General features: G+C 37.1%; 1 protein-coding gene across 1 annotated transcript in view; it reads right to left on the bottom strand.

Moving 5' to 3' along the window:
• Nucleotides 1–501: 501 nt before the first annotated feature.
• Nucleotides 502–13303, bottom strand: part of plcl1 (phospholipase C like 1) — a 67099-nt gene continuing 54297 nt past the window's right edge. The window contains exons 4-8 of the mRNA XM_081369162.1: nt 7810–8172; nt 5140–5343; nt 3736–3811; nt 2076–2185; nt 502–818 (exon numbers count right to left, since the gene is read on the bottom strand). Of these exons, the coding sequence (XP_081225288.1) occupies nt 651–818; nt 2076–2185; nt 3736–3811; nt 5140–5343; nt 7810–8172 (921 nt within the window). The 3' untranslated portion in view covers nt 502–650. The remainder of the gene's footprint in view (nt 819–2075; nt 2186–3735; nt 3812–5139; nt 5344–7809; nt 8173–13303) is intronic.

The raw sequence follows: 13303 nt of genomic DNA on the forward strand, positions 1-13303 counted from the left end.
TGGAAGATGAGGATATGGTTCCTTCCAACGGAGAGGCACCAGATACATCCCATCCATGCCGGGCTGGATCGGGCTTATTCTTAGGGGCAGAAACAGTGCAGTCCTGCTGGTGGACGTCACCTGTCAATCAGTTTGAGTGACAGCACAGAGGGAGATAAAGCCCTGGAGGTGATGCAGACCGACCCTCCAAAAATTGCTTCTGAGATGTGTTTGTGCTAACCTGAGTAAACAAACCTCACACTTTGGTGGTTTAGTCATGAACTAGGGGAACCACTAAGTTTTAGGTTTAAACATTTTTCTAAAATGCTCGAAAGAATGTTATTATCTTTAGCCTGTGAACAACAAGTTCAACACTAAAGTCCTCTTAAATATTGCAGGAACGATATTCAATCCAGCAAAATCTATGTTTTTGACATTTTATATCGCTGAGGAATTCGTTTTAATTCCTCTTACGTCCTTCATTCAGTAGGTCTTGATAAGAACATTCCTTAATTTGTCCTCAAATAACTTCTGGTCAATGCTGTGCTAAAAACAAGTACCCATTGCAATAAAGGACAAATGTCTCTACTTGCATCTTCCCATTCTAACATTCAACCATTCATTCACCTACGAATAAACGCTCTCTCAATCCCTCTGCGTGTCTCTGAGGCTCAGATGCGACCGTTGCCATGGCTACTGCCGCGTCTGGAGGACAGGCCGTGAGGGGTGTACTGACCGTCAGAGGTCAAGATCAGGCCGGATGCCTCACAGGCCAACGCCAACTGCCTCAACGTATCCAAAGCATCCATCTTAGCACTGCGCAGGAGGTCACACTGACCCTAAAAAAGAGAGACGGATTATGTGAACCAGGGTATAAAGTTATTCAATAGTTAGTTCTGGTGCATGAATCTGATTTGTTGCTCCCGACAGTCTAATTATTTCAGGAAACAAGTTACTGAATCATTTACTAAACTGATTTGTTCAACAACACTGATTCACTCAGGAATGAAAAAACGTTGTTTAGCTCAGAGGTGCGCGACTTTTGGTTGTTGATATTGGCTTCACTTGGCAATATTTTCGATTGGAAAAGCAATAATAGTCACTGATTGACAATATTTTGTCTAAAATGTGAGTTACTTAATTTAAACTTCTCGTTTAATGAACTGTTGTATAAGGCAATTATCCACATCACCTTAATCATGTTAACAACATTAATAACTAGGCAGCATCACTGAAGTATGAAGAAGTTAAAAAATGTGCATGGCATGAAATGGAAATCAATATCCTATCTATTTCTAACATGCATGTTACAGATCTTATTGTGAATTATTTATCCATGTAAATGTTTAATTTTATTTTAATCAATCGATCTGAAGAGAACCAATCCCGCCTCAGATTTTTAATTTACGATAATCTGTTAGACTCGTATGTATGTCACAATATGGAAGAAAAGATCTGTCGCTACCTCCATTTCATCATGACTTTAAACCCAAAAGAAAACCAGCACTTTTTGTGCAAGCGCTGAATGCTGATGTTGTTTATCTCACATACAAGCCTTCAGTCACAGCAGCAAAAATCAGGAAATTGGGGAATGATCATGAAAACTACATTTTTTTTAGAACAAGACCTAAAAAAAAACTAAACTAAAAGTATGTCCCCTTTAAAGGACATGGAAAATGTATTGACTAAAGCTCTAATAATTAATAATAGCTAAACAACAAGACTTAAAAAAGAGACTTGTTTTTAATAGTATGTTCACATACACATACAAAATAACCATTCTGGTATTGTTTATAGTCCCAAGTGTGAGGCAAATGTTGTTGCATAATCTTTTAAGCCATAAACATCAAATGGAATTGGAACATGAATTTACATTTAACTAAAAGTCCCCCAAACCCCGAGAGAGGATTTTTGCCTTCTCATTTTGAAAGTCCGCCACACACACTGTATTTTATAAGGTCAAACAACTTACATTTGGGAGATAGAATTTCAAAACAACAAAAGCCCTTCTCCCTTTCATCTAAAAGCAGAGCGAAAACATCATCCAAAAATTCAAGGCTATTTGAGGGAGAGAAGGAAAAGCTCACGGTATTTACCTTCAGCACAGTGATGTTCCAAGTGAAACTTTCCACAGCTTTACTCTGTTTACGGCCTTTCAGATTTTCCTTTTCTCCTAACCTGGGCAGGTCTTCATGAAGCACCATTCCTGAGAGGAAATAGAAAACAAACACATATGCAACATATGTATCATTTTATCTTTTTTGTTCTGGTTTGAGATTTTCAAAATGCCATTTATGGTGTGAACATGCTTCTGCAGGAACCGAACTGCCAAATAATGGATGCTATGTAGCATGCATTCATTCATCCTCTGGTCAGGCAATATAGTGTTTCCCTGGATGACTTTTGGCATGTCAGTTGCCCTTTCACTCTTAATATGCTGTGTTTTCTGTACTCGCTCTCTCTCATTTCATCAATATACCCTCATAAGGACATGAAAACACAGTATTTTGACCTAAGTGCCTCAGGTGTGTGTAATTGGGGGTAAATAATATGTGTGTGAGAGATAATGAGGCTAGGAACAGAGAGAGGATATTCTTGTCCTTGCAGAAACCATTTAAACTAAAGTCTTCAGTGGTCCCACTTAAATGATCACAGTAACCATAGTTTCTTCCAAAATACCATAAGATACTGCAATAAATACAGCCACTAATGCCAACACTTCTTAAATAGAAACAATAGTAAGTGTTCATATAATTGAATCTAATCTGAAACTGTGTCAAACTATCAGAATTTTAAGTAGTTCAACTATAATCAAGATACTATTTTGAAAAAGCAGTTACTGTAGCTACAGTCCAAGCTAAAAAAAACAGTAACTAAACACATGCTCATTTAGACGAGCCAATCTTTATATTTTCTAATAAAAAGTTTATTATTATTATTATGTTTTAATATAATTATAATTTACTAAGAGTTGTAATTTTTTAGCCCCAAAACATTAAGGGTTTTTAAATTAATGAATGTCAATTAGGATAACAGATTAGATTACACCTGAATAGTACTTAATTTAGATGAATTAAACATTTTAAAAAGTATAATGTATCCCAGTTTATAAAACTGGGTTGCAACCATAGTGATCAAAAGCAACATTTACATGATACCGGCAGAATAAAAAGAGTCACTCAAACGAATCAGACTTCTTAAAGTCACATTCTTTAAATACTGCGTCGACTAACTTGGTTATAAAGCTGCATGCCCAATACAATATCACATAACGGTGTTGTGGTTTGTCATGCTACAAAAACAAACGTGCTGTTGAAAAAAGCTTGTGGCTTGTGGCTAGAAAAGCTACGCTATTTTAGAAATAGTAGTGTCGCACAGGGCCATCACTTGTGGTGTGAAAGTTGGTGTGACAATACTTGGGGCCACCAGCAAGTAGAGTGCTATAACCCAAGCAATGGCCCTGCTCTTACTCTAAGAAAATGTAGTTAATAGCATCACTAGTTATAACTCATCAACACTGTGAAATAAACCTTTAAAAAAACACTTTGTGAATGGTATTTTGAGGATAAAAGCCAATGGCAGGGGACTGTGAGTGTTGTAGATAACAGGATCTACTTTGAATGCAAATTTGAGAAATCTGTGAATTGTTTCTTAAGATTTTCACACATCCTCTGGGGCCTAACTGACACATCATTCTGTGGAAAGACAAAAATGATTCATCTTCCTCTCATCTTCTCACCCCACACCTCTACTCACCTTCCTTTTGCACTTGTGCAATTCTCTCCTGCACTCCATCTGCATTTTCAATCAGCTGTTTGTTAGCAGAGACCATCTGAGTGGATGCAAAGAAAAAACTAAGTTATGATATGTTCAGTACGATTTTTTTTAAAGTAATAAATAAATGAATACTATCAGTACTTTAATTCTGCAAGGATGCACTAAATCGATCAAAAGTGACAGTAAAGACATTTACATTGTTACAAATAATTTCCATTTCAATAAATGCGTTTCTTTTGGACTTTCAATTTATCAAAGAATACTGAGAAGAAGAAAAAAACCTTGATAATAATCAGAAATCTTTCTTAAAGGACAAAAGTAGCACATTAGACTGATTTCTGAAGGATCATGTGACACTGATGACTTGCAAAATTTACTGCTGAAAAATTAGATTTGCCATCACAGGAATAACTTACATATTAAAATATATTCAAAAAGAAAACAGTTGTAATAATATTTCAAAATTTTACTGTTTTTATTGTATTTCCAATCAAATACATGCAGCCTTGGTGGGTATAAGAGACTTCTTCAAAAACATTTAAAAAATGTATCGACCCCAAATTACTAAACGATAGAACACACACACACACAGAGTTTATGAATATGGCTAACAGCATGTGGGCCCAAAGGACAAATTTTCTCCAAAAATTCTTCCCAGACTTATCTGTGCTTTAAAATTATACGTTCATTTTATTGCTCTGTATGCTAACTATTGTATAATTCTTTAGACAAAGCTGATGCTCAATCATAACACACATCTAAGAACTCCATCATGAACTATGAAAAAGTATTCTTTAAGCTATAAAACTCTTCTGAGAAGACCCTTGCTGCCCTCTCCCACAGTTAAGATATTTATAAAATGCAGTCCTGCCAGTCAGTGCTGTCTGACTCTCCCGGTCTCAAACACACAACAGGACCCAGAGTCAACCCACAGGGAGAGACAGAGAAACAGTGAACCAACGAAAGGAGAGGAGGAGGATGGTGACTAAAGCCTCAAATGTCTTACTCACTCCGATGTGCCTGTTCTTACTCCAACACATTTATATGTGGGATGGCTAAAAAGACAAATGCCACTGTAATGGCAGGTAATGCAGAGAGGAGGATAGCTGATATTAAGATATCATTATTAGACACCAATATGATACTGTTCATATTTACAGCAGTAAAATACCATGTTTTAAATATTGCTTTGTCAACGAAAAAAGAGAGGTCTCTCCATCCTAAGTTTTATCAGCACATTAGAAATAACTGAGGAATTTAGCATAAGCCTAAAGTTGGCCTATTATAATCTATTAAATGGAACCACCATTACAGCCCGACCAAAAAAATGCATGGCAATGGCGCGTGACATTAAAACGGCCTACATAAATGTGTGTCTCTTACCGTGTCATAACCATTTAACAGTTTACGGGTGGCGTCAGTCAAGTTGCCCACAGGTTCCAGGCATGGGTAACCTTCCTTCAGAGTGAGTGTGGCTCCTGGGGGCCCGTCTGGAGTCTGCAACCGAGTGGCCAAGCTCTGGATGCACTGCTTCGGTGTGGCCATCGGGGGGAGCCCACACTGCTCTTTAAAAGCCACTGTAACGCTCTAAAGAAAGAGAAAACGCACTTGGTTACCACACATATTTCAGTAAGCCCAAGTTACAGAGATAAAGACAAGTAACAAGACAAAAAGAATTTGCATGTTAATAAACAGGAAATAAATCTGAAATGTCCTAACTTGGTTTGGGGTTGGAAAGATTTTTTTTTAAGTTTTTGAAAGTCTCTTATGGTCACCAAGGGTGTATTTATTTGATAAAAATTAATAATTTGATTGTAATGTAATGTCCTTGCAGAATATAAGTATTAATTACTTTAAAAAAATCGTACAGACCCCAAACTTTTGAAGGGCCGCATACACTCAAAGTATATGATCGCAAAACACAGTATATGAGAGAAAAGAAGAAAGGTAAGTCACTGAAAACTGCTGACATTTATATTATTTAAAAAATGCTATAGACATTGAATGTTATGCAGAGCTACTTTCATGAGGCGAACTGCTTTCCTTTATACGGACCGATAAACCTATGTAATTTAACTGTTTTCTGTGTCTGCATGACTGTCAAAGGCCTCAGCTTTGAGTCTAATTGCATTTCAGCTTTTTATCATACATTTCCCTTCATTACGGTGTGGCGGATAGAGAGCCTGTTTCTATTTTCCACCTGACAGGATCACACACCCACAGCCGTGATTACAAAAGCTATTTAGAGATGTATGTGTGTTCAGGGGAATTAATGCAGGTGATCAGTCTGTATAACGGTGTTTATTTGTATGAGTCCATAGGGTGTGAATAAAGTGGACACTGTTGTGGCTCAGCAATAATAGCAGATGGAAAAAATACAGGCATGGAAGGACAAAGAGGGGCCAGTGTTTATGTTTTTCAAAGTATTTGGAGACTAAAAAATTATGAATGTCATTGCATTAGATAAGAAATATCAAACAAAGTGACATTTAACTTAATGAAAGATAACAAGTACATATTTTGGGCTAAATATTACAAAAATGTAACAAAAAAGTCTGATATGTTGGCAAGGCAAGAGATACATGGCGTGTGAGGTAACAGATTCATAAATCTCTGGCCTTGGGACCAGATGGTTAACAGTAATTGCAAAGATAACACTAAAGCAATGGTTCAAATAGTTTTTGGGGTCACTGTCTGGTGTGTGTGTGTGTGTATCTCTGGGATCAGCAGGTTTTTGTGAACACAGTAATTATGAACGTGGAGTAACTCCTATCCCTCAACACAACACACTGCGGTGGCATCTGATCCCAGTCCTGTCACCTGACCTGTCACTGATACTCTACCCTCCATCCTTCCTCCCCTTACTATCACCAATCATACCATGACTTTGCAGAGTCAAGGCCAGCAAAACTTGTTTTTTGCTTGGTTTTATTTCTAGGGCTTGCTTGAAAACTCAGATAAACGCATCAAGATGCTAGAAATGTGTGAGTGAGCGTGTTGATTACTTACTCAAGACAAACCCCAGAAATGGCAAGTAAACCGAGCTTTGCTTTCACAATGGATGGCCAAACTCCAGTGTGGAGGTGTGGTGGTGTCTGGTTTTTACATGTTCAGAACTGAGATCTAAATTAGGCCGGAAATTCACGTCAGCTGTACCGGCTGATTATAAAATAAAAGCATCAGAATCAGCCAGAGACTCTGCATCAAAGGTTTGCAACAAGTAAAGAGGTCAAAATTTTCAGGTGGGAGAATTTAGAATGTGGAACCTATTACTTGTGAGCCAAGCAAATGTTTAATAAAAAGAAAACTATTACAATAATCCACCTAATGTCTCACTATAATATCTGTTTTCAGTGTCTGACATGGCCATGTTATTAGTGAACGAGACAAATTTACTCAAACAAGACCAATTATCTGCACCATGCACTGATAGCACTCACAAAAAGCAACTTAATTGTTTTGTTCACCATTTCCAAACCATTACATTCAGAAAGTTTTGACTGGGTAAGTCGTCTGTCAATCTGGGTGGACCAGTGCTACCCTGACCCTAATGTGGCCTCGTCCAATCACAGCTACATCCATTTAAACAGAAAAATGTAAGCTGCCCTCGTACAGCATTACAGAAAGAATATGAAATGAATATTGAAATATTTATAAATAAAATAAAATATTTTAATATGATCCATCATAGATTTAAATCTGCTATCATATGACTTCACAAGACTCGGATTAAACGGCCCAATTCAGATGGATTTGTTTTACAACCTTTTTGAATCAATTTGTGTTATAGGATTGGAAAGACATGAGAGAGAGAAAATTATGACAGAATTTTTCTTTTTTGGTGAACTATCCCTTTAACCAGCAGGATGTCCTTGATCACACATGGCAAAACCATCCAGGCTGACCAACACCAAACCACACTAATCAACATAAACCAACCTGAACTAGAATGGAAATTGTAACCTGGTCTTTTCAGCAGGGTGTGGCTGCCAAATATTAAAGAAGTTCAATTGCTAGTATTACTGTTGTCTGAACACGCACCACCTCCCTTACCAGCGCATCCTCTCGCAGGTCTGTAGCTTCTCGCAGAGGTCCGCCGGCTGGGCGGAAAGTGTCATCCAGCACTTTGATGCCCGTGTTACGCAGGGTGACATACTCTCGTCCACGCCGCACTCCTCTTCTGACGGACAGACCCCGTCTCTGGGCCTTTCCCCCACCTCTGCGGTTAGTGATGGCGATGTGTACAAACAAGCTGGCATGGAGCAAAGGGTCTCCAGCGAGGCCTAGAAGGGGCACATTGCGGTAACCAGGCTGTAGACACTCAAAGGCGATGGTGTACTGGCCAATGAAGTCATCGCCTATATAATCATCATCCAAAACTACGAAACGCAGCAGGGCTAGTTCAGGCATGTTCACCTAAAAAAGAGAAAACAGTGTGTGTATTATTCAGCCTCTTCAGGTGTGCAACATTTTTTATAACTAAAATTTCTAGGATATGTAAACAGACACTTAAAAATTGACCAGTCCCTTTAAAATATGAAGCATGCAAAATTTAGTGCAGACCACTGAGCCAAATGTGCAACTTCAACACCGCAGAATATGGTAGTTCAAAGATAATTTGCATAAAGCGCAATTCCCACAGTCTCATCTATTTAAATATGGAAATATTTAGCATGCACACACAACATCACCAGGGCATCTGGCTATGTAGGACAAACACGCATACATAAGCAAGGACGCAATTAAACAAAACCATACATCTTGCATAGCATGAATAACTGAGGGACTGTTACAGGTCGAAACAAAAATGATTGTGTAACTATTGGTTTGTATAAGCATACTTGTATTAGCATGTAAAGGACACATTGAGAATAACAGGAAGTCTGCATTTCATTGCTTCCTTTGTGAAAAATGGCACCTGGAAGTTTGTGTGTGTGTGTGTGTGTGTGTGTGTGTGTGTGTGTGTGTGTGTGTGTGTGTTTCATGTATACCCTTTGTTATGGGGACAATGTTGGCAATATCCAAAATCCTTGTGAGGACATCTGTAAGTGAACACACTTACAAAAGAGTTATGTCACACTGAATATGCATATTCATACTAAGGAAAGAAAAAAAAAGAGAGAAATCTGGCAGGAAAACACAGACAACAAAGATAAAACGCCTCAGCTGGCAGAAGACACCCACACAGATTCCTGAACAACTCTAAACAAGAGAAAATAGTTCAAGTCAGGTGTGCAACATCCACTGATAAACCTACACTGATAAAAATTATTTTGTGGAAAAAAACAATGTAATTTCTACATGAAAAAGTTAGTTCAGGCAAGAATTTAAAAAACTAAGTAAATTCTATATTACTCAATTCAAGCATTTAGAAATTAAATCGTAAATATCAACGTTACAAAATTAAGTAAAATTACTAAACTTTTTTGATATTGGTGTTCCCATCATGCACTGAGCCTTGAATAATTAATGAGGTTGATTTTTCAATGTTTTCCAGCTGTATTTACACTGTTTTATCATTGCTTCTGTTGTTAGGATTAGTATCTTGCAATTTTGTGACATTTGGAGCTCATTTTCTACTCAAAATAACACATTCAAACAAAAACGAACCATCAAAGGTTACCGTCATTGTGTATTGTCTACCAAGTATTGAGGTCTCTGCGTTCACATGCAGTGTAGTTTTTGAAATGTAGATATGATGTCTGAAATGTAAATATGGTGTCTCACATATTGTATTATTAACTTAGTATGGTTTAATTCAATGTTATATTGTTTGAGTGGAGTGAAATGTACTGCAAAGGAAACTTCAACTAAATAGATATTACTCAACCTTATACTAGCCAAGTTAAAATTACTTATTTTCTTTCATTTCACTTAACTTAGTTAAGTAGAGTTTACTTAAGTCCATATGTGAAATTTACTTAAAAAATAGACGTGCAAAAACTTGCCAAAGAAAAATGAAGTAAATTTGACTTATTACTTACAGCTCTTTATATTAAGTTATATAAGTATATCCAACTATATCCACTCGCAAAAAGTGATGTATAGCAAATCTTAATTGCTTGGATTTGGATTGTCACAAAATGTGAACTATATTATCACCCAGCTATGATTTATTAAATGTGACTATAAGGCATGATAATAAAATATTATAAACCTTATGAAAATCATGAAAGCTGCTTTGAGACGATTTGTATTGAGAAAAGCTCCATACAAATAAATTTGACTTTACTTGACAGAGAGACTGGCATCCTTAGGGGCATAGAGCTCTCAGTGACTTATGCGTTTAGTGGAAAAGGCCACAGGAAGAGATGCAAAATCATTCTATTAGATCCCACTAGGGGATGCACACTTGCTCCTGTGCGTGTGTGCGTGTGCGTGTGTGTGTGTGTGTGTGTGTGTGTGTTTGTTAGTGGGACTCTGATAGGTGTACACCATCCCATGACTTATAATTGTATGACGTACTCAAGCTCCAAGCAACAAGAAACAAACAAATTCAAACAAGAGGCACAATCCCCCAGGACAGAATAAGTGTGTGCGTGAGAGATATATTTGTGATTTCACTGGATCCCTCACAAAACCTCCTCTTCAAATAACCATATGGCACAGTCTTTGGTTTAAATCACAATAGCAGGGATTTAAATTTATAAGCACCAAGGGCAAGTCTCACCCACACTTTTTTTTATCACTGTCTACTTACAGAACAGTATTTCTATTGTGTAAAAAACAATTCAAAAGGTTTTTACTAAACATGGAAGTAAAGTAGCTGGAGATACATACTGTAAGACTATTGTTGTTATCTTGTGAGAGTGTTTTATATTAACGTTGATTTACTTCTATTAGCCAAAAAAGATAATAGATTATTCTTTTCATAGAAATAAAGTGCTTAATTAAACTTCTAGTTTTTTTTTTTTGCAGTCTATGAGTCTATTGTTTCTTTAAGAGCAGTGGTGCAGAGCATTTAACAGGTTTGAACATGACAAATACAAATATTGTCCAGAGTAAACACATGCAATAAATACAGAAATATGTATTCTCTTTCCCTGAACTTTCCTGTCAAAGTCTCTACTCTCCAATCTAACAAAAAGCCAAGCAATAATAATAACAACAACAAAAACTTTATATATTAAATGTATTAAAGGATATCTTAATTTTAAAGCATCAAATGTCCTCTAGCTTCGGCATGAAAGGCAAGGTACAGTGCTGGTCAGAATTATTTGCCCCCTTGGAAAATATGATCAAAGATGGCTGTAAAAAATAAAACTGCATTGTTAATCCCTTTGATATTTTATTTTTTTTAAAAAATGAGCAAAAATTGAACCTTTCATTGAAGTAAAAGAATTGAAAGTGGGGGGGGGGGTCACATTATGAAATGAATGTTTTTCTCCAAAATACGTTGGGAACAATTATTTGCCCCCTTTTATTAAATACTTTTTGCAACCTCCTTTTTCCAAGATAACAGCTCTGAGTCTTCTCCTATAATGCCTGATGAGTTTGGAGAACACCTGACAAGAGATCAGAGACCATTCCTACATACAGAATCTCTCCAGATCCTTCAGATTCCCAGATACATGTTGGCGCTTCTTCTCTTCAGTTCAGCCTACTAATTTTCTATAGGGTTCAGGTCAGGGACTGGGATGGCCATTGCAGATGCTCGGTTTTGTGCTCAGTGACCCATTTTTGTTTTGATTTTGATGTTTGTTTTTGGATCACTGCCCTGTTGGAAGATCCAAACATGGCCCATTATAAGATTTCTAGCAGAGGTTGTCAGGTTTAGATTTTTTATCTGTTGGTAACAAGATGTCCAGGACCTCTGGCAGAAAATTAGGTCCACAGCATTAAATATCCAGCCGAGTATTTCATTTTACACATGAGGTACTTTTTATCCCTGTGTGCACCAAACCCATATTAAGTGTTTGCTGCCAAAAAAGCTTTTTTTTTCTTTCTTTTTTTTTCATCTGACCATTGACCATTTGAAGTTCCAGTAGTGTCAGTTACTTTTCAAATGTTCAATGGACAGATGAAACAGATTTTTTACAGCCATCTTTGATCATATTTACCAAGGGGGGAAATAATTCTGACCAGTACTGTATATGGAGATTTGCTCAAAAATCATATTTTTGTGACAATCAACATCAGAACATGTTTACATTTAACTCTGTCTTATAATGAGAACAGTTCTGGGCTGTGTTTCCTTAAAATCATCGTAAGCCTAAGTAGGTCGTAGAACCATTTCCGCCAATGGTCTCTCTTCTATCAACTTAGCTCATGATGCTTTTAGGAAACGCAGCCCTGGTTTGTTGTGTGTGTGTGTGTGTGTGTGCGTAGTTTCTACAAGGATTTTTTAATGTGACCAAAAAGGGACAAGAGACAAACAGAGCTGTCATGCCTGTGCACATTGCTTTTTTAAGAAACTTGTGGATAACTAACACAACTAATGCTTCAATGAAAAAAAAAAATAAGTGAAAAAATACATGTTTATGGAGTGCTTGAATGTGTCTGTACTTGTTGATATAAACTAGTATTCTTGACAAAAACATTTTTTTACACTTCAAAAATTACTAGCAAGATAATTCACTCAAACACACACTATCTCTCCTCAGACAAACTATGTCAAATTTACGGATTTGGCTCAAGCAGTCTTGCTTCACGCCCAGAGCTCTGAGCCTGAATGTTTGTGTCCACTTCTTTGCGCTGGATTTCATAGGTAAAATAAACCCTCACCTGCGCCAAGAAGCTACCTTGATCTGCATCTTTAAAGCTGTCTAAATTTGGCATGCAAGTGTAATTAGGCCCTGCTAAAAGAAAGGTCACATCATTGAAAAATAATTATGCTGGAAGAAACTGGCACCCATTTATACAGCAGTGCAATGAGTTATCTCGACCATAGGTTTGAACTACAATCCAGGGCAGGAGCTTTTGTGTTAGCAGGCTATTAAGTTTTGATGGAGATCTTCCCTAATTACCGATCTAAGAAGAGTTGTGTTAAGTTGCACACACTTGCGTCATCCTTGTGCAACCATGAGGACAGACTGCATCCATTAACCTCGTTCTTGTTGTGGATGACAGGTCAGTCCTCAGTACATTCATGTTATTCATATATGACACATTTCTGTTATAGTTGTCAGCTCAGGCTAATGCATGCTTAGAAATGAAGCAAGTGCAGCAACCAGTGAGAGCTAACATTTAAACTCACCACATACTATCAGGATATGTTTGTCTTAATACATAGAGAGAAAATCTGACTGACATCATTTAAAAAAACAAAAAAACAAAAACAGTGACTAACATTTTTGTTATAGAAACAAAAGTCAGTGAGATTTTTACCTAACGGCAGTAAAATATACCATGCATTGAAATCACCTTGTCAAATGCATCATTACAACCTGCTAAAGGAGGTCAGTGAGTACATATGTTATGTTATATGATATGGCATAGCTGAGCTCAGTTGGAACTGTGTCAATTTTGCATGCAGAAGGTAATTAGTGAGACCTGGCTCAGTTGCAGCCTCATTGACTGGATAATTCTAATTTCTGCCCTCAAGACA

Source organism: Scardinius erythrophthalmus (genome assembly GCF_964197995.2).
Source record: "Scardinius erythrophthalmus genome assembly, chromosome: 6".
NCBI classification, from domain to species: Eukaryota; Metazoa; Chordata; class Actinopteri; order Cypriniformes; family Leuciscidae; genus Scardinius; species Scardinius erythrophthalmus.